At 46.3% G+C, this 21193-nt stretch overlaps 1 protein-coding gene across 1 annotated transcript in view; it reads left to right on the top strand.

The window, feature by feature from the left end:
* Positions 1 to 20023: 20023 nt before the first annotated feature.
* The window catches only part of AGK (acylglycerol kinase), a 31612-nt gene continuing 30442 nt past the window's right edge, over positions 20024 to 21193 (top strand). Inside the window, exon 1 of the mRNA XM_035568561.2 lies at positions 20024 to 20211. Within this exon, the coding sequence (XP_035424454.1) occupies positions 20102 to 20211 (110 nt within the window). The 5' untranslated portion in view covers positions 20024 to 20101. The remainder of the gene's footprint in view (positions 20212 to 21193) is intronic.

Here is a 21193-nt window from a genome sequence, read left to right on the forward strand (position 1 = left end):
CATCTCATGGTGAGAGTCTCTCAGAGCTGAAATCTGGAATCACGTATTCACACCAAGTTGGAAAGACCAGCAAATTAATCCAGTATAAGAACTTTGAAGTGCTTGTATATTCCCATATTTTACCCGAATAGAATAAACACAGCCAGGGGAATGGAGGAATTAAACCCATTTCTGAGAATTCCAGGGCTAAGTGAGCTTTGGCTGTGGTGGCAACAGATGATCACTACTATTTATTTCCACAGCTAAAGTTAAGTCAGGAACTTGACGATGCTCACCCATCTCTCAGAATGAATTTATTTTTTAAAATACTGTTAGGGTTATGGCAAGAAGAACTTCAGATGGCCTGCAGAGACCTACAAAGTAAATATTCAATACTGTGTACCAATACTTAGGGAGAGACTTCGGCAAGAAAGTGGGAGATAAAACTGAGTTCCAGGGATCAAAAGATATTTTTCAGTGCAGTACCTCCTTGTCTAATCTCTACTGTTTCATCCTGACGTTCCTCTCCTGTTCTCCCTTTCCCTCTTTTGAGGAGTCAGATGTGTATATCTCTCTTTCTCCCTTTTCCTCTTGGTGTGAGAATATAGAGATGCTTCCTGTAAAGATGTTTATCTCTAAATCCCATTCCGTACCAACTCTTGCATATGTGACTGTTTTGTTATTTGAGATGTCTGTGAAAAAGAAATAAAGGCTTTAAGAGTGAACTCTGGAAATGAGGAGGAGCTTGAGAATAAATCAATTTTAAGGATTCAGCACCATTTTCTGCATGACTTTTGAGAACGGTCACAAAATTTTATCATCGTCCTCTCCCTCTCTCTCTGTGAGAGGGATGGGGATGGTCCTGGGATGTGGGACTCAGAGGTTGCTGTAGAGCTGACTGTGCCCACGAGGGTTTTGCAGACTTTTCAGAGGGTTAGTGTCAAAGAAAACCTCCTTTTAAAAGGCAGTGAAGTCCCTGTGCAACATCAGTTGGGAGGGAGGCACTGTGGGGTGATTCTGTCCCAGTTTACCTTTCTTTGCTGTTCTTTACAATAGCCCTGTGCATCCAGCCATGTGCACCGCCCCCAGTGCTGCGTTCCCCACTCTGCATTTGGATTATCTTCTTGGAGAATGCTCTACTTTCTGTTCAAAAATCGTGTCACCTCTGAATGAAAGCCATAATCGGTCCTGTGACCCTGCAGCAGCGGGTGAGAGCACGGCCTCCAGTGGGATGGCCGCAAGGCCTTGGCCCCGGGGCGATCCCAGGTGGTGGGCAGAAGAGCAGGCCCAGCACACGTGGCCATCTCACTTTGGGGCAGTAAAGCATCCCAATGTGTTTCATGAACCATTTGGCCACTGCAGATCTGTGGGGCCGACTCCTCGCTGTCTCACACTTGTGTCGTCACACGGTCCTACAGCCATGGAGAAACACACCTGTGTGAAGGCCTGAGCTTTTTGCGCAGGCCTCAGATCAGACTCACTGTGCTCTCCTCTATCCACAGCTGGTGCATCTCACACGGGCATTTGGAGTTTCTTCTGCCACAATACACGATCTACCAACTGATCAAACATTTTTGGAGGGTTCCCCTTCTGTGACTCCCTTGTTAGTCCTCTGTTCCTTAAAGAAAAACATCTTTCTGCTGAGAAGAAACGAAACAAGTCCCATAACCTCTCCTTCCTTTAGTGCTGACAAAAGTTGCAGTCACCACTTTCTCTAACTGACAGTTTCGGAGACTTAGCATAATAATTCACTTATATGCCTGCAAACAGAAACATGTCAGCACTTCTCTAGGGCATTCCCAAGTGAGATGATATGACTGGTACAAGACATTTGTCATGTGAATGCATCTTGGCCAGATGTTTATGTTTCATCTAAGTGCAATACATATGTATCAACGCTGGATTAGAAAAGACGTAGAATGCCACACAACTCAGGCTTATTAAGATAAATGCACTGATATGTTGCATTTTCCTGGCATATTTTGTCTTCAGAAAATTTTACAAATACGAGTCATGCCAGGCCTCTCAGAGGCAGGTAGGTATTACCGCCATTTTAGAGATAGGAAACCAAAAGCTGGGGAAAAGACCTGATGTTTAGTGGTTTGTTGCACCCTCATGACTTCCATTAGCTGCAGGTGGGCCTTCTGTTTTCAGCACTTTTGAAAATCCAGACTGTAGCTGGTTTATCCAAATCTGCAGTGGCTGTAAATGTGGAAGCCAGGATTAGGACACTCGGGAAATCCCGACTTCATCAGAGCACTGCTACAAAGCTTTGATCCCACAAAGCATGTAAGCACTTGCCTAATTTCAAGCATGAATGTCCCATTAATGATGCTGTCGCCATGCTTAAAGCTAGGCACATGCCTAATTGCTTTGCTAGACTGGGAATTACATTAAAATATACTAAACTTTAGAGTATTTGGAAAATCCAAAAATATGTTCATTTCTGATAATGTTTCAGGCATTGTCAAGGACAATTGAACTGTATACGCAGTGCAATCTGTCTGAAGTAGCTCAACCAAGAGGGGCACTTTTAGCTAACAAGCAAAGAGTTTAATGTGTTTGAGACAGTAGCATCCAGCTGTCGCAAGTAATCGAGGGTGGCATGTACTGCAGGAGTCTTACTTCTGTGCTGCTGCAAGAGGCAAAGTGGCTCCTGTGGCCATTGGTGCTAACAAAAAATTAACAGCAAATGATTACTGCGTTAGGCTCTTCTGGTAAGATGTGAATGTGTTGGCTAACTTCACAAGGAATGCTACATCTTATCAAATGTATTGTACTCTCCATTTCTTCCTGTAAATTATTGCAGAAGAGATGAGCAGAAGTTGTTTAAACATGACACAAACCCAAAATTCTTGCTCCGTTAATCCAAGGTGCTAATCTGCAGACACACAGGCGTTTGCGTACGTGCATTGGTGTTTGCAGGACCATGGCCATGAAGGATAATTTTTGTAGCAGGGTTGAGGTCAGGGAACTAACACAAGGAATTGACAAAGCCTGTGACTTTGAAATGGCAAAAGTTGCAGAAAGCGTCACAGGACTTTGCTGAAAAACTGGCTGCATCTTACGATTTTCCTTTTGTTTTGATTTTATTTGGTTGGTTTTGTTTTTATCCAAATTGGCAAAGAATACTGTATTTCCATCGATAAAATCTCGTCTGGTAACTAACTAAACAACCTGTTCTTGGACAATTAAAAAAATAAATAAATAAGTAAACTGTCAATTGTGGAATGTAAACTGATTAAACAAATAAAAAAATCATGTTGTGTGTTTTAAGTGGCTGTGTCTGCTTGTGTCCGGAGTGGGGCCGGCCACCTCTCACCATGCCTCCCCCCAAGAAGGATGAAGGACAAAGAGCAGAGCGGGAAGGTGGGGGGCCCATGAGGTGTGGGGCACAAATAATAATGATTTGATGTCTTCTGGTCAGAAACACAGCATGGCACTGTGAAACACAGCTTTGGGAAACCCAGCAGGTGCAGCACTGTGCTGCTAGCCTTCTTTCCTCCTTGCGTTTGCGCCCTCAGCCCAGCAATAACAAGTCAGGCATTTCTATGTAGTTTTGAATGTAAAACTTGAGTCAGGTGTCCCAGGTTAAATGGCCAAAGGTCAGGTTATTCATAGCATGTAAAGGTGTATAACTATCCCAGATAAGGAATGGACAAAAATGCTTTCAAATATCATAGCAGAGGGAAAGCAGAAGAATAGATCAAATGGAAAAGTACAACTTTTTAATTTTTTAACCGATGAGTTTTAAATTAATAAACCTAAAACTAAACTATTACCAAAAAATGCAGACAAGAGATTTTTAAAATGTGTTTATTTTGTTGGATACAGTATTAAATATTGAAATTATATGTTGGGTGTTTCGACCTGACAGCCAAATATAAGGATGTACCTAAAGCATCCTGCCAGGTGGCATGCTTTTCTAGCTGATAGTTCTTCCTGAGCTGAATGGCTTTTAGGAAGAGACTTGGGGTGGTAGTGACAAAAAACAATGTCCTGCATTTTGTAGGATGGAGTCCTTCCCACCACCAGGGAGGTACTGTCACAAATATCAACTGCAATGAGGAACTGAGTGAAGGACACAAATTGAGGAGCATAAAAGGGAAGCTTCAGTCAAAAATCTCACTGGTACTGGCATGAATCTCTCAGACTTTTCCTATTAGTGGCTGGGGAAGTAAGGAATGAGTTCAACAGCCGTGGCGATGGACTGAACTCAGAACTTGTACGATGCACCTGTTTTTGCCATGTTTTAAGAGAAATCACTTGTAGAGTCAGCTCTCACCACCTGCCTGCTCCTGGGCATAAATCCTGTGGGGCTGAACAGAGCAGCGAGGGGAAAGAGCCAGTCAGTGGGTGCAGAAATGGCAAACCCACAAAGCAAACAAAGAGAGTGAAGGCTGTGCAGCGGCATGGTCAGCATTGCACAGGATTAAACCCCTTTGTTTAAAAGTTTCCTCTCTTTGCCTAGCCCTGCAGGTGCTGCCAGGCACAGCTGCAGTTTAAACACATCGACTCAGTGAAACCTCCCTGGCCAGAAGCAAACACCAGTGACTGGGGCTGCTCAGGTCTTCACTCTCTGCCATCAGCAGAAGCAACGTGATTCTTCAGTGCTAAAAATGGAAGCCTGCAGTGCTGCCCTTGCGGCCAGGGGGAAACCAGGTGCCCCATTCTGCGGCAGCCATGGCAGGGAAAGCTCTGTCAATGTCTCCGCAAGGGCTCAGGGCTCAGCTGCTCGGCGCTTTTTGGGGAGGGGGAAGAAGAACGTGAGAGGAAGGAGCCAGCTGCACCTTGAAGGATTAGCCGGAGACGCCATTGTGGAAACGTCTGGTTTCTGGAAAGATATATGCATAAGAAAGACACCAGATTTGCAGTCATGTGAAGGCTGAATTTTAACCCTCCTGGGCTGCACAGGAGCCTGTGATCCTTGTAGGCAAAGCAGATAGAGATGAAGAGAAGGGAAGGATCATTAGCTGTAGTTCACTGTTGAGGAAAGGGTGCAGGGATTTAAATAACTCTCCCAGCCTCACACAAGTTGCCTGTGAGTGAGTGGGGCCTTGCTGTGCCCTTGGTAAGCTGTCTCCATCAGGAATGCAGGGGCCGAGACTGCCATACAGGGATGCTGCCTCCCGACTGCACAGGCACCTGCGCTCCCCAGCCCACAGTCTGGGATGTGCAGCAGGAGCTCCGATCCCTCATGGTTGAACTCTGGCTCTGAATTAGCACCATCACCTCCAAACAAAGGTACCGCTGTCTATACCACCTGGTCGTGACAGGAAGCAACTACTGGCTTAGAAAGAAAAGTAAATGAATATTTTGAAAAGTAGGTCTAGGAGAGAGATGTCTACCCCTCTGCCATGCAGCAGGGCCTTGGCACGGACAAGAGACAACAACCGAAGTCCTTCAAAGCAGTGAATGCCCTCACTCTGCCCCTAAGCAGCACCCCAAAGCACAGCATCCGCATGGCTTTGGGGTGCCTGCTAATGCTTTGTGCCCAGGCAGGAGCAAGGACTGTCTTGCTGAAATGCAGCTGCTCCATTTCAGAGGCAAAATGATCTCACAGTGACCTTTCTTGTCAGGAGCACACGATAACTGCAACAGACTGGGGCGGCATGGGGTGAGGATGCTGGTAATGAAATGCTTTTATAGCTCGACACTCATTATCCCATTACATTATCAAGCTCTTCCCCAGGGGCCCTCTAAAGAGTCAAGGCTGAGTTCTTTTCCTGCAGAGACCAAAACCAGACCACCTAACAAGCCACATTTGCTAAAATTCGCCCTCCCTCCCTGCCCAGAGGGAGCACGGTTTAGTTCATTTCCATCGAATGGAAATGGAAGAGCTGCACCAGCTCAGCTGCGATGTTGTCAACCTGTGAGCCCACCCCAAGCAAACTGGTGTGCCTGTCCCCAGCATGCCTGAACTGCCCTGTGACTGCTGTGGACTTACAAAGGCTGCTTCCTTATAAAAAACACTCTTTCCCCTTGATTGCTTCACTCCCTGCTATTTCTTCCCATTCTCAGATCACCCCCTGATCTTCTCAGTTCTGCAGTTCGAAGTGGCTGTCCCTGGCAGCAAGGCCCTCAATGGCAGCTGGCTGTGCAGAGTGAAGCCAGCAGCCCTGTGACAGCAAAGTCCTCTGGAAGAGCTCAGCTCTGCACCTGGGGATGAGCTGGTGGCCCGAGGGCATGCCCAGCAGCAGGAGATGTGTTCAGCCAGCGGATACACTCGGAGAGACATCACAGACTGCAGCTAAGCTTGAGGACATCACCCACCCCTCCATCTCCCCACAGACAACCCTCTCAGTCAAAGGTGAGGTGGTATTACGGGCGGCATTGTACAGAAGTGGAGGCAGCAGGGATCTTGCCTTGGCTTTTACTAACCGTTCACAGCAATGCTCAAAATGCATGCCAGGAACTCATCATACAGACATGGAGAGAGACCCTGCCTTAAGGAGTGTGCCATTTGGAAAAGCAGAGACAGCCAAAGCGTGAGAGAAGGGAATAAACCACACAGGCAAACCCTTTATAGCAAGAGTAGGCACGGGGAGTTGGCCATATCCTTCTGAAACCGCTACGCACAGCAAGCTGCTAAGCATGTCAATGCCTTCTGAGAGTTAAGTAAGCTTTAAGTGAGTGCTCACACATGTACACATGCAGGCACACACAAGCCCTGGGTTGGTAGGTAAAGCGCTTCCATCTTCACAGCAAGGCAGATTTCCTCCTTGTCTGTCGTGTTTTCTTACGAGCTTCCTGAGCACTTGTCAGAGAAACGGGGGCTGCGAATGAAACAAGTTGTTCTGCGCATTGAACAAAGCGCAGGTATTTCAGCTTCACACTGGATGTCTCTGACAGGCCACAGTTTCTGCTTCATTTAGCCGAGCACGTTCCCTTTGGGAGTTCTCCACCAGTGTGCTTGTGGCAGGAAACACCATGTGCAGAGGCTGGAGAGGAGCTTCCAAACAGGAGGGGTGACCACTGAGTCCTCCTGTCTGTCCCTCTGTCAGAGGGGTGTTCACCTGCCATTTCCCAGCTCTTCCCAGCTACCCATTTTCACAATTAGAAATCCACGTGATTTCCAGACTTCTAACGCTCCATCAGATTTGCTTGCAAGTAGCCGGCAGATTCAAAGGTTGGCGGGGACAGATGGGCAGACGAGAAGTGACAGACTCTTTGTTTCCTTAGGAGACCTGGCTAAAAATATATGTTCTAAGCCCAGCTTCTTTCCACAAGATGCACATCCTCCCATGAGGCCCAGCCAAGTCGGCGGACACAGGTGGTGGCAGCTCTGTGTCCTGGGTGACACCTCTGTCACCTTTCAGCTGCCCTTGCCCTTCTCCCCACAGGTGCCTTGTGTCAGCTCGGCCTGCTGGCCTCTGCCATGCCTGGAGGCCTTGCTCCAGGGCTGAGGCCTCACCTGCAGCCCGCCAGGGAGGGCAATGAGAGCCGCCTGGCCGAGCCAGACTTGAGCCGCAAGTTTATCAGCAACATGTTTATCTATTTGTGAACGCTGAGCGTGTTTCTGTGGCCCAGAGGCTAGGCCCAGGCTGTGCAGGAGGGTGTGCGCCAGGTTCGCTGCCTGAGTTGCCTGAGGAGCTGGGGAGCAGCCCCGCACCCACAGGCAGCACCAATTCATGCTTGGCTTAGGGGTTTGCACACCATCCCTGGGGGCTGGCTCTTGGTCAGACCTTTGCTGGCAGGTGCTTAAACTGAGCAAGTTCATGCCATAAAATTTAAGGAAGATGAGAGAGGATGGAAAAATGGAAAGCCACGTATTTCTCTTTTAGCACCTCTCTTCTTCTCATTTTCTCCTGAAGTGTCGGAACCTTAAATACAAAGCCTTTTATTGCCTCCCTGCTCTCTGCATCCAGTCACAAATAGCGCATGCTGTAGCAACAAACGAAGGCCTCAGCTAGCAAGCTTTACCCTCACGGATGTCACCTCTGTGTGCAGTCCTTTATCCTCCTTCCCATCTCATTTCTCCTTTGCTGTCACATTCACTCCTGCCAGCTCGGAAAATGTTCGCCTTCTGCTCGTAGAGATCAGAAGAGGTTGAGGGCAAACCGTGCTCCTGATGGTCTGCTGTTCAGCTTCCACCCCACCAAGAGGCTGGCTGGCGGAACCACATTACTAAATTCCAGTATCTCATGGGTCATTTCTAAACCTGCAAACCACTCCAAGAGCTCACAAGGTATTTCTTTGCCCCGTGTATCCCTGCAGCTACGAGGAAGGTGGGCTAGAAAGAGATTTCCTGCAAGCCCTGGGGAGCCAGGCTGGCAGATCTCTCCTAATCACGCAGCAAGCACTAAAGCAGGAGCACTGTTGTTGTTGTTGTTGTTGTTTTTAATTTTATTTGCATTTTTTTGCTTTTTTTTTTTTTGTGTGTGTCTCCTGACTGTGAGCCCAGGCAACATGACAGCAGAACGAATATTAGAAATGCACAGTGCAGAACGTGGTTCATGGGGCAAGCTCTGACCTCTTGTTGCTCCTCATGCACTGGAAGACTTGCCCTGCTATCTAACAACATAGGTGGGAGCCCCAGTGTCCTGGGACCCCCCTCATTTCTCCTGAACGTGGCTTCAAACATCACTTGTGGTGCATTTCTCCACAGGAAAATGGATTTAAGCAAGTGTGGCCCAAAGAGGTGGGTCACATAACACAAATGGGAAAGGGACAAGAGACTTGCAAGCACTTATGCCAGCAGGGGTAGAATATTATCCTCCAACTTCCCATTTTATTCTTTCTTTATGGATTAGGGAGAGTTCTGTATTTCTAAAAAAAAAAAAAAACAAAACTGCTTTTTTGTCCTTCTGCCCACTTTACTGAAAAACATAACTGTGCACCTCTATATTTCTATTATATTTGCAGTAGAAATACTGAATTAATGAGTTAAATGCAAAATTACATATTAAAACAGAAAGGGATTTCGACTATTTGGATGAATAAAAAGTAGAAAGTTGCTGGGCCAGCACAAAAAGGCAATGACTGGTAACGTCTCTGGAGTCCAAACTAAATGCAGGCACTTCTCTCTGCCTTGGCTCTCTCCCATGCAGTAATTTGCACACACACGCACATAACTTACTATTTCCCCATTTGTTTAATGGGACCTACTTTACTTCAATGGGTGGATTTCTTTTTTAGCCATTTGGCTGAGAGTAGCAAAGAGTTCAGGGACTCATCTGTGATACTCGGGAAAAAGTTCAGTGCCAAAATGAACATTATATTTAGGAGTGGAATTGATAAAAATAGTCAAGTTGGATGAGGATATTTTTGATATACCCAGGGAAGAAAAGGTCATAAATGTTTCCATCAGGTGTGCAATGTACCCATAAAATGTTCCAAATATATTTCTGTGCATTTGCTGCTGAAAAACAAAAACAAAAACAAACAAAAAAAAACACTCAAATTTGTCAGCATTTGTTTTACCAGTGGGACGAATGATGGTCTGTTGTTGGACCAGACAGTATGGATCAAAGCTAGGAATGGGAATTGTTTTGATACATGTTCAAGTGGCTCCATGCAGGTGCAACAGCTAAATATAACCAGTCGCAGATGATAGGCGATAACAGCTTGAAAATCTGCCTGTCTGCTCTTCATGAATGTATTTCCATCTACTTCCAGGAGCTGAGGATCAGGCCTCAGATAATTTAAACATGGATGGCTCAGAACTTCTCTGTGGTTTTGCTTTGCTCAGTGCAAGTTCAGGAGCCACTGCCTGTCAAGAAGAAAGTGATGGCTTCCCAGTCCCAGGCAAGACCATCCAGGACACCACCTAGAAGCGGGTGATGAACCCACGAAATGTTGGATCACTGTCACAGAGTTCAGCTTCATCGTGTCTCCGGCACCCTCTGTGGCCAGTCTGTGCAGGGAATGGTGTGTGGGTCACTCACATGGGGTGGGCTCTGCAACCATTTCTGATCCTAGCTGCGCCTTTTGGTGGTCATCGAGTCACATAAAATGGCCAGACTCTAGAAGAGAGCCCTGTAATTGAAATAGGATTTTCTTGAGCTATTTAAACCTTTCTTGGGAAATAATCTATGAGAACAATCTGCTCCAAAATTATCCATCACTCATTGTGAGATTTCAATGCAATTTGATTACTACTTTTGTATATATTTTTATTGTCCTCTGTTTGCTTAATGAGTGTTGCAGTTGTAGTAATAAGATTATTGGTAATACGAAGCAGATTTGCAGAATGCTGAGAAGATAATTAGATGATATCTTGAGGGTGATTTCTGTTTAAGACACAGTAACTATGTCATGGATTAAATAAACTTGGTGAAGGAAGATACTGGTGGTTATTAGCCTAAGATACAATTATTCCCAAATTACCAGGATATACCTTTCATTACAGTGAACTACCTGGTGACTGATGCTTGGTCGAGGTTCCCTCATCTACTTGTGAGGCAGGACTCAGCTGAGCTCAGACGACCTGATGTATTTGCTGGAGCTGTGCCACCGGTTTCGGTTTCAGTGTGAACTGCGAGGTTTTGACAAGCCCAAGCGATCGAACAGGGCACTCAGAGAGCCACTGGCTTTTGTGTGGCTCTGTTCCATGCTTTGTCCAGCTCCCATCATCCATGTGTACCAGCGACAAAAGCCTGACAGCACAACAGTGACAGGGATGCTCACTAACAAAGTTGTAGATTTTAGACCTTATCCTCCGTTCTAAATCAATCCTCAGTGGCATTTCAGGATCAGCGTTAGTGCAAGGAGCCTTCCACATGCTGCGTGGCTCTGTGGCACTGACTGGGGACATGCTGTTGTGTGGCCATGAACCCACAGATCCAGTGGCTGCCCACCCCTCTTGGGGAAACATCTCACTCATTGCCCCCTTCTCCTCTGCTCTATTGGACTTGGAGAAGATCACGTACCTCATCGTGTGCTGGACGTGACAATCTCAAGTGAGTACACAAGCTTATTGTGTCCCACTGTGTTCATAAAGTGATGGCAACCCATGTACATCCACACAAAGATATGCAGAGGACTCCGGCATGTCTGCTGCCATCCAAACAAACCACCTAACTTGCCTGTGTATACATGGTGAGTTTTACCAGATGTGTCAGTGCCTTTAATGGGCTGTGGAAGATTTTCCTGGCCCTTTGCTGAGACTTTTCAGTCCCTGGAGGACTTTCACATGTCCATTTTGTTCCTAAGTAATATGTTTCCACGTATTTTGTAATGGGAATTGTGCTAATAATGCTACTTACTTTCTCCATCCTCTCACCCTCAGCTATATCTCTGGCAATCACAGTCTTTATTCTGTCCAAAGTAGGCAGAAATGTTTGGTTGGCTGTTTTTCTAAGTCAGGTCATTGCACAGAAAACTAATTCCAAGCTGCACCTACTGCATTTACACGGAGGTAGCTGGGAATGGGTCTGGGCCCCCCAGATGTCTGCCAGTGGAGCATTTACCTGCAGACAGTAAAGCAAATGTGCTTTCCCAGGAGGAACTGGCTTCACCATCTCAGCGAGTGTTACATGGCCAATTTCAGGAAGCACTGTTTTCTGTGAATTAGAGCCAAAATCTCTATTTACTAGAACATGCTGACATCAAGTTTCATCGGCATCTGTGGCACAGAAGTCATTGTTCTGCAGCTTTGAGCATAGCTTTGCAACACCACTAATAGTGTCCTTGGAGGCATAAGTGCATAATTTAGCTCTTGTGCTTTGAATCATTGGAGTAGAGTCCCCTAACCAACCCCTCCAGTTTCTCAGGCCCCGGATTAATATTGGCAATGCCCATCCATTAAGCATCACCATGCAGCAGTGCTCCAGGCGCTTGCTGCAAGCGGTTAGACTTTATACATTTTCCATGTCTCTGTGGGCAGAACCTCCTCTGTCTACTCACTGTCTACTCGCTGACTTCCGTGTTAATGCCATTTATTCACATGGTATTTCCATTTATCTAGAATTTTCAGTTTTGTTTGCTTAGCTTTGTGCTGACAGTTCTGGTACTAGGAGATACCATTCTTTGTCCCTACAACAAGGAACGGGGCGGTACCTGTTTCTATGATCCTCTGGCCAATGACCCTGTTAAGATCCTCCCTTCGCCTCTGATTTAGCATCAAAATTTAGCTTCTGATTTAGCTTCTTTTTCACCAAAACAAGGATTGCAGGGAGGAGATGGTAGCATGAGGCTAAGGGAAGGGGTACACTTCCAGGCCTATTCTGTATACAGATGAGATTTTTCCTGGGAACTAGTAGAAATTCTGCCTTTTCCAAAATATTTCCCATTTATTTTCAAGTCTTGTTCACATACCTCTTTATGCTTAATAAGCTTTGCACTGTCCATTCAGTTTTCCCTGTATGCCTTGTGCTACGTGTAATTCTGCTACAAGAGTTTCTAAAAGTATTTCTGGCAACACATTTGCTTCTGTATAACAGTTAAAGCATCCTATTTACTTCCAGCTAGACGATTTCATCTTTGGCTGCTGCATGGTACATTTTTGCTATATAACGTTCATCTACGCAAATTGTGCTGTCCTTTTTTTTTTCTTTCTTTACCCATCCTGTATATTCCTTCTTTTTGCATTCACACATTTTTTAAAGCAATGCAATCCAGTGTACTCCTTGTGTCTTTGGTCACATAGTGGACATTATCCCAATTTATGTTACCTGTTACTGTGTGTATAACTCCATATGCTGGTTTTGCATGTCTGACTTCTCCATTCTCCTCTCTTCTGTGATGACTTGGGTTTCTCCACATACCTGTGATGTCAGAGCCCTGTCCATGCTTTGCAGCATTAACCCTGGACCAGGTGATTTCTGTCACTTGGCAAAGTTTATATTCTCTGTTAATTCTTAATTGTAAATCTTCTGTTAGTGGTTTAACTGCTTTATTCTTTCACTCATGGTATTTCCTTAATTTACTTTACTCTAGGTACCTTATGGTGTTCAGTACTTAAATTACTTTTCCCATCTGTTCTTAAAACAGGAAAGCAAGAAATCAAAGCAAGCAAAGATGTCATATAAATGGAGTCAGCAACGCCTGAGCATTTGGAAGGACTAGTAACTATGGCTCAAACTTTCATTTAATGCAAAATACAAGTCTGTTCTAATCTAGCCTAGTCAAGTCCCAGAGTTTTACATTGCCCCCGACATCAGCTTACCATAGATCCTGAAAGCAACGTATTAAGTGAAAAGAACCTCTACACAGCAGGAAAAGCAAAGTCAGCCTTTCAAATGACACCAGATCACAATGTGATATGAATTCAAAGAAAATACACTATATGTAATGAAAGGAACTCCATGGAATTCAAAACCAGTGTCTGTGTTATAATTAGCACATAAATTAACAACATGAGAATAACTACAACTATTTTTAAAACCTATCACTTAGCAACTTTCTGGAAGATAAATGCAATGTAAAGCTGTACAAAACACAAACCAGTTACACAGCTTGCTGACATACAGTTGCTGAAAATGTACAGAGTTTATACAGAGAATATCTTTAGAAGAACTCTCAGATGCCTTCCAAAACCTAAGGAAACAGTACATATGATAGGACAGACAGATCTGTAACTCCAGCAAATTTTCTAATGGAAAGAGTGAAAAGATGACCTTTGAGATAACTGGAAGATACAAGATAATGAAAAAGCAAGATATCAGATTTTCTTCTAATTTAAATTTTAGCTTTTAACTAATTTAAAAAAGGAGAAAAAAAAACCTCAAACTACAGGTATGCATTACCAACACTTGAAAACAGTAAGAACTCTACTTCATAGACTGATGAAATGTCCAGGTTATAAACAGAGATCAGTATCAGTGTTAGATGCAGGATCTATCTTTTGGCAGAGGCTGAACTAGACCAATCTACAGTAATGCAGCAGGATTACGCTTTTCCTCAGTGGCCATATTTTGTGCTCCAGAATCCAAGCCAAATTAATCTTCCAGCTCCTACAGTGGCAAAGATATCTTGCTGGTGAAGAAGAACGGGAGTGGCGCTTCATTACAGTGATGGATTTTCTCATCCCGCCTTCGACTGCGACTGATCCTGCTGTCCCCCAGCTCTGCCTAAGGACAAGGATAAAACAGCATGCTGTCACAGAGCACTGGCACTGACTTTGGAAGAAGTGAAACTTTTAGCAAACGCAGCAATGTGCTGGGTATGCGATCTAAGATGTCAGCCAGATGTGTGCAGTGGGCCATGGTGATGCGCACAACTGAGTCAAAACAAAATGAAAATAGAAATATTTAATAGGAAACCAACTGGGAATCTCTCCTTCCTTCTAAATCTGGCTGCTGCTCTTTGATTACAATTGCCCAAGGCCCCATTCCATCTGGTCCATAGATTAGGATGTCACTGCTTCAGTAAATGAATCATTGCTACAGATGTATTTGTAGTTTTCGGGAGATTTTCTGCATATAGCATCATCTGGCTATAGGATGCAACCAGAATGGTATATAACAGTGGTGTTTAGGTGATATAGGACAGAACAGGTAGGTGATGTCTTCATGTAACCATAGGTAAGTAGTACATAACAATCAGTAAACAGTGTGGAAGCCTTAATTTCCTACCCTCTCTCATCCAGCTGTACAACAGGGTCAAGTGGAGAGAATACACATTTATTTACTTATTACTTTTATTAAACAATGAGCATTACTCTTTGCTGGAAGCAAAATACCTGTGAGATTCTCATGTCTCTAAACCACCCACTCTGAGGTTCTGCTGGTGACAGTGACAATACCTGTCCATGGATTTACGCCCGGGAGAGGCTAGATGTTACCAGCGTGCTGGGTGCCAGCCACCTCCCTTCCAAATGGATACTGCTTACAGAGGCATGCACGTCCCACGAGCACTTCCACACTGTGCACATGGTCTCTCTCTCTCTCCCCCCCTGCATTTGCTGCTTTCTGTGTCCCTTAATATGTAGCAGCAACATGGTAACAACGCGGGCTCTGAGATGAGTGACCTTAGCCCGGGTCAGCGGGACTGTCTAAAGAGCAGGAACCTGCACAAGTGGTAAAAGTGATGTCCTTGGTGTAGCCCTCACCGAGACCTGCAGTGAAAGTGAATAGTAGAGCAGACACAGGAGTTGCTACGGATTTTTCTGTGCGTGGTTTTGTGCTGCTGGGTGAATGGATCGATCCCAGACCAGGGGACTGTCCTTGTTCCTTCATTCAAAGCAGACCTGAGGGAGAGCCAAATGGTGCTGGGGATGAATTAATACCTCTGGCCAGCTCTGAGACCACAAGCCTATAGGCATTTTTGTCTGTTGCCCAGCTACATTTAAAGCTTAGAGCCCAGAGCTGCTCATCCTAATGCCTCAGCGGCACCTGCATTTACTGAGTCCAAATAGGTTGGGAGTAAGTGCAGAGCATCCTGAAATGTGTCTCTGCTAAAGGAACAGCCTCCTGACAGGATTGCCACAGAGAAACTTAATGGGTTTCTGTGGCTGCTCAAAAGCTGTGAATATCTCCATTCATTCCCTTGGAAAAATAGGTTAATAAACTCTGAGAATCGGGGAATATTTCTGTGTAATAGTCCAGCCATGGGAAGAAAAGACAGGGTGCAAAGGCAGTGTTTCGTGCTGTAGAAGTATGCTAGGCACGCTCCTGGATTTTGACCTAGGGAGGGTGAAGCTCATACCGTGTTCTGCTTACCGATCGGATTATTCTCGTGCAGTTTCTCTGAGTTACTCAACCACAAACTCTGCCAGTGTAATTCAGATCTTTCTCCACGCCAGTGGAGCGGGCGCTGGCTGCAGACATGATTGCCTTGGGGGCTTGCACCTTCAGGCAGAGCTGGAAATGAGGGCAAGAAAATCCATCATGAACTTTTTCTGCTCTCGCAGATAGGAAGTTTCTCTGATAAGCTTCAGTGGCTGCAATACTCCCTGCACTCACACAGAACCGTGACCAGTGGTGGAATGGAGAGGGACCAGGGACATGGGGTGAAGCATGGCTTCCAGCGCTGGACACACAAGCTGGAGAACATGAGTAAAGAAACACTGACTGGGACACCCACCAGAGACTTCAGCTAGCATGGGAACCCCTGGACAGGGAGAGAAAGAGCTCTCTTTCTGCAGCTCAGCCTGTGCCCATGGCTTGTTGGGAGAGAAAAGTTGGTGTATGCACCTGCGAGCCTGGAGCTCCCATCTCTCAGGCAGATCTGGAGAGACACCCTGTGGGACTGAGGAAAAGGGCTCTTCCCCTCCGTAAATCATGCTTGGTGTTCAGGTGTTGCAGAATTAAAGCAAAGCAAATTATAATCTCCCTTGCTGGGCCAGAGGTGTGGAGAGATTTGCAGTTTGGGATTTTCTCATCAGTGGCACAAAAGCTTGAGGTTTCTGTGCCAAAAGCAGATGCTCTCCCCATGTCACTCTGGCCATAGCGATATTAAAAATGTGTAAAAGGGAGTTGGGGAGGCAGACCACAACCAGAAACAATGCTGCCTCGGTCTGGCAGGAACACAGACTTACATTGCTGTGGCAAACATACACTTCCTACAGAGCAACAAATGCAATGCAAACGATTATTTGTGTTCTACCTGTAAGGAAGCACCTGAAGACAGGATCACCACTATGGCAGGAGATGTTGTTTCCAGCCCTGGTCTCTGATACCCTCAGCCCATCCTCAGCTGAGTCACACATGCCAGAATAACCAGCAGACAAAAGGGTCTCAAGCCCTACAGCTGCACTGGACTGGGGGTGTCCCTTTCTTTTATTTACACACAGGCACAAATCTTTCATGTTACCACCACGCGAAGAAACTCCCCTCTGACCTTGTAGAGTGCTGTTGCAGAAGCGACTGGAGATGTGTGATGGGGTCATCCAACTCAGCTGTATGGGGACTACCTACAGACTACGTGGCTAGAATTAGCTTTCAGGCCATGAATTTGAATAAATCTCCAGTGGTACCAAGTGGTGGCTGGGAACAGGACTTCTGTTCCCAACTTAGATTTTTTTGGAAGGTTCCACTCAAAACTACGTACTGAGTGATGAAATCAGTAACTTCAATCCTATTCCCAGAGGAACAACCATGACAGAAAAACACCAACAGAGATGAGTTAGCTGAGGTGAGGATGTAAGGATGGATTGTGCTGCACAGAAAAGGAGACTAAATCATTCTCTGTCCTTGACAATACTTACGTACATATACTTGTAGGACATTGCTAAGCAGCAGAAAGAAAGAAAAAACAAACAAACAAAAAACCAACTCTCTACTGTTTCTGCCGTATTCTCTAGCTAAGAAGGGAGCTCAGCTGGTCAAGCACATGACTTTACTGAAGTTACAAACAAGTATGTCCCTGACGCACGGTCATGTATCTGAAGCTTCTTCTGCTAACAGACTTGACATTGATGGTACAGATGGGATGATAAAAAAAATGCTCTTAAAAATGGGTCAGATATGAGTAATTGGGTTGAGGCACACACCTGTCTTCACAAACAACTTGTGTGGTGATTTTAGGTGACACATCCCAAGTCAAGTATCACAGCTGTGGGGCAGCTTTTCAAACACTGACTCCTTTTTACGCAAAGCATCTAGCAATCAAAGAAAAACTAAACACACATTTCAGCCTCCTCCAAACAGTTTTCTGAAAAAGGTAGTAGGCATTTTACTTGGCCAAAAAATGGCTACAGCATATAAAGTGGAGGATGCTCAAAAACAGACCTTTATCCTCTTATTTTTCATTGCACGTACTCTAATACCTACTTCTATTGATTTGACATGCAAAAAGCTGGGAGAGCTAAAAAGGAACTACCTGGTACATGCGGCAGCACAGCAGGTGTGATCTACCTTGAGGGTGATCAGACTGCCACAGCCAAAAACTAGGACATACATGTTTGCCAGGAGGGCTTTCGGAATGGACACTGCATCCTAAGTAAAGCCAGGTAATGAGATAAGCGCACAATCTGTCATTGCTCTCTGCAGTGTTTCTTCTAAGGGCAGTTGTCTTTGAAAAGCACCATCTCAAATTTCCCAGGCCAAATTCTCAGATGGCGTCCCAGAATGGCTGAGGTGGGAAAAGGGACCTTTGGAGCTCGTCCAGCCCGACCATGCTGCTTAGAGCAGGGTCAAGACCCTTTGCTAGCGATGTGGAAAGACAACTATTATTCAAGCTAAAATGTCTCATTTATATTAACTCAAATGTGTTTTCATGCATATGAACTCAGGAAAATTACCATTCAGCCATCTTAGAGATATTCAGGCCCTTCACATATTTAAGCATTATTCTGACTTCTCCGAACATGTACTGGCATACTAAAAAGGCTTTATTTTAAAAATTCAAGGTTGTTTTGGAAGCGTTGTTAATAAACATAACTATATTCAGTAGACTTGGTTGTGAAATAGGAAGTTACAGGTCTTTGTAAATTATTTGTGGCAGCTCATAAGAATGACAAATTTTAAAAGTATTTATCAGCAAGCAATCTTTATATTTTCATAAGCTAAGGAAAGTAGGATGAGAGTACTAGTATCTGTTCCTATTGTTGCTGTTAGCAGTTGGCCACACCACCTGAACCCTTACAAAAAGTGGGACACCACCAAAAAAAAAAAAAAAAAAAAAGAAGTAGGACATTTAATCACTCTACACCACCTGGAACATTCAGCAGCACATCAAGTGTCTGTGCTGAGATGCGCTGGACAGATGAGCCTGGAATATTTAAGTGGGAAGCAATGTCTACTGGACAAGGATGTGCCTGAAATACTCATCAGGACCTGATCTTTTAATGTTTTTCTTAGAAAAACAAATCCCAAATCTTCTACTAGACAAAATGATGGAAACAAACAAACAACACACACACAAAACCTACAGAAGAGAAACCAACCTGCAAGTTTTAATCTGCTTTCCTCATCACTAACAACAGAGTGGCTCCTGGACTCTCTTCTGCATCAACGTGACTCTTTCAGAACAGACTTTTGCATATCCAGAGTCCCACATGTGGCCTCCATCAGCCCTCTTGTGTTACTACCCACATCCCAACCAGACATCATGAAGGAGAAAGATTTGGGGAAGTTTTTTACATAAAAATAATTTTATTGACTCTAATATTTTTGTAAATGTTTGGATGTTGATGAAGATGGCATTTTGCTAGAGGGAAAAAAAGGATTCTGAGACAAATTTTCTCCCCAGCCTTAAGTTCATTGCCCCAACCAGCTGGTCCCGTGCAGACGGGGTCGTTGTCACCACAAATCTATAAGCCCTGGTGGAAGGAGGGCAGCGTTCTCCAAAAGCAGAGCGCTTCCTTACACCACTTATTTAGCCAATGATTCATCTTGAGTTTTTGTTTTTCACAGGACGGGGAGGATCTCTTTGTTTATCAGCCCGTTCAGCACCTCCCTGATGTATCTCTGTGGTTGCTTGTGCTCTTCCAGGCATCCGACAAAGCCAGGCATGAAGGCTGGACGGGGCTGTCACCCCTGGGTTGTCCGAGCACTTGTCCCCTTGCGAAGCTGGGTCCTGTCACTTGGTCACGTCCCCTCCTCGCCCTGCATGACACTGGGGCCATATGGCATCCCCACGAGCAGGGCCTGCCCTCCAGAGACGATTCTCCTGGTGCACCCACTTGCTGGGGCTTAGACAGCAAACCCCAGGCATTTCCTAGGCCAGACGCCATCTGGACAGCTGTCTGGACCTTTAGAAATAGTTTCTGGGATTGTTTTGTATGTTGGATGTTGCACCAGGGGACATTTAGGTTAGAAATCGGTAGACATTTCTTCTCAGAAAGAGCACTCAGGCACTGGAACGGGTTGCCCAGGGAGGTGGTGGAGTCACCGTCCCTGGGAGTGTTCAAGGGAAGGTTGGACGTGGTGCATGGGGACATGGTTTAGTGGGTGGCATTGGTGGTAGGGGGATGGTTGGACCAGATGGTCTTGGAGGTCTCTTCCAGCCTTAATGATTCTGTGATTCTACGAGACACCTGTGTGGAGCCACCGCTCCCCTGGCTCCTGGCGATGGCCTTGGGCCGCCCCGCGGGACAGCGGCAGGGCCGCGAAAAGGCTTTCCCCCGGGATTTGGGCTTTTAAGCGACTTTAGGGCCGCCCGCCGGGGACCCGCCGGGGCCGTGCGGGCGGTGCGGAGCGGAACGCGGGGCCGGGGGAGCCGTTTCCAGCCGAGCCGGGCGGCGGCGGCCGCGGGCTGAGCGTGGCTTCCCGGCGGCCGGGCCCGCTTCCCCGGCGGCATGGCCGGGGCCAGGAGGGTGCTGGCGACCCTGCGGAGTCACTGGAAGAAAACGGCGCTGGGGGCCGGCCTGCTGGGCTGGGGGGCGAGCTGGCTGCACGGCAGGCACCGGTAAGGGCCGCTGAGGGGGGTGCGGCTCCGACAGCGGCCGGCCCCCGGCCTGGGGGCGGCTTCAGGCGGAGGTCGGGGCCCGGGGAGATTTTAAATCGCTTTAGGTGCTGGCTGCTCGCCTGCACCCAGCAGAACCCTTCAGCTGCAGGCGAGCAGCCAAAAACTCTCCCCCAGCACCTCTGGTTTTGGTGGAGGGCGAGGATGGTAGGGTGGGTTTTGGGGAGATGGAGAATGACGTTGGGTGTGTGGAAGTGCTGGTGACATCGTGGTTACACGCACCAGCACGCAGAGAAGTACAGGGTATGGCCGTGCTGTAAGCAGAGGTGTTGGTGCTCAACAGGTTGGTTTTGTAATGCCTTCCTTCAGTGAGTCCTTGGGCTTGCGTTCCGCTTTTCCTTCTGAAGGCTTCAACTTTGAGTCCAGATAAAATAGCAAAACGCAAATAAGTCATTACAGATGCTGCTGCTATTTTAGATACCCGTTAGCCAGTTTTAATAAACTAAATGTAAAAAGGACGGAGGAAGAAATTGCTCGGCAGCATCCCTGTGAGGGGCTGGCTGTTGGGGCAGAGGATCCTGTGCCCACCCCGGGTACGCTGCGTGGCCTCTCCCCTGGCCTCCTCTTGCCATGGATGCCAGCACGGCTGCCCTGGGTGCTGGAGAGAGCTACTGAGACAGAGCACTAGGAAAAAGGCTAAATCTGCTCCTTGGGCACATGGGGAGTGGGCACCTGAGGGGGCCTAGGAGCAGCGTCAGGCACAACCAGTCTCCCCTTTGTGCCTGTTTCTGTGAACTCGTGTGCCTGTACGCTGTGGGGTTTGGCGGTGTTCATTCCCTGCGCAGTTCTCTCGCGGTACCTGTGAAAACAGCTTAGGATCACAGAGAAAGTGATCACAGCGTAGGTGATATGCTGTCAGAACCAAAGGTGAATAAAGAGAAAAACATGAGAGGCAAAAGACTAAGGGAACTGTTGGTATCTACAT

The sequence above is a fragment of the Cygnus atratus genome, chromosome 1, assembly GCF_013377495.2.
Source record: "Cygnus atratus isolate AKBS03 ecotype Queensland, Australia chromosome 1, CAtr_DNAZoo_HiC_assembly, whole genome shotgun sequence".
NCBI lineage: Eukaryota > Metazoa > Chordata > Aves > Anseriformes > Anatidae > Cygnus > Cygnus atratus.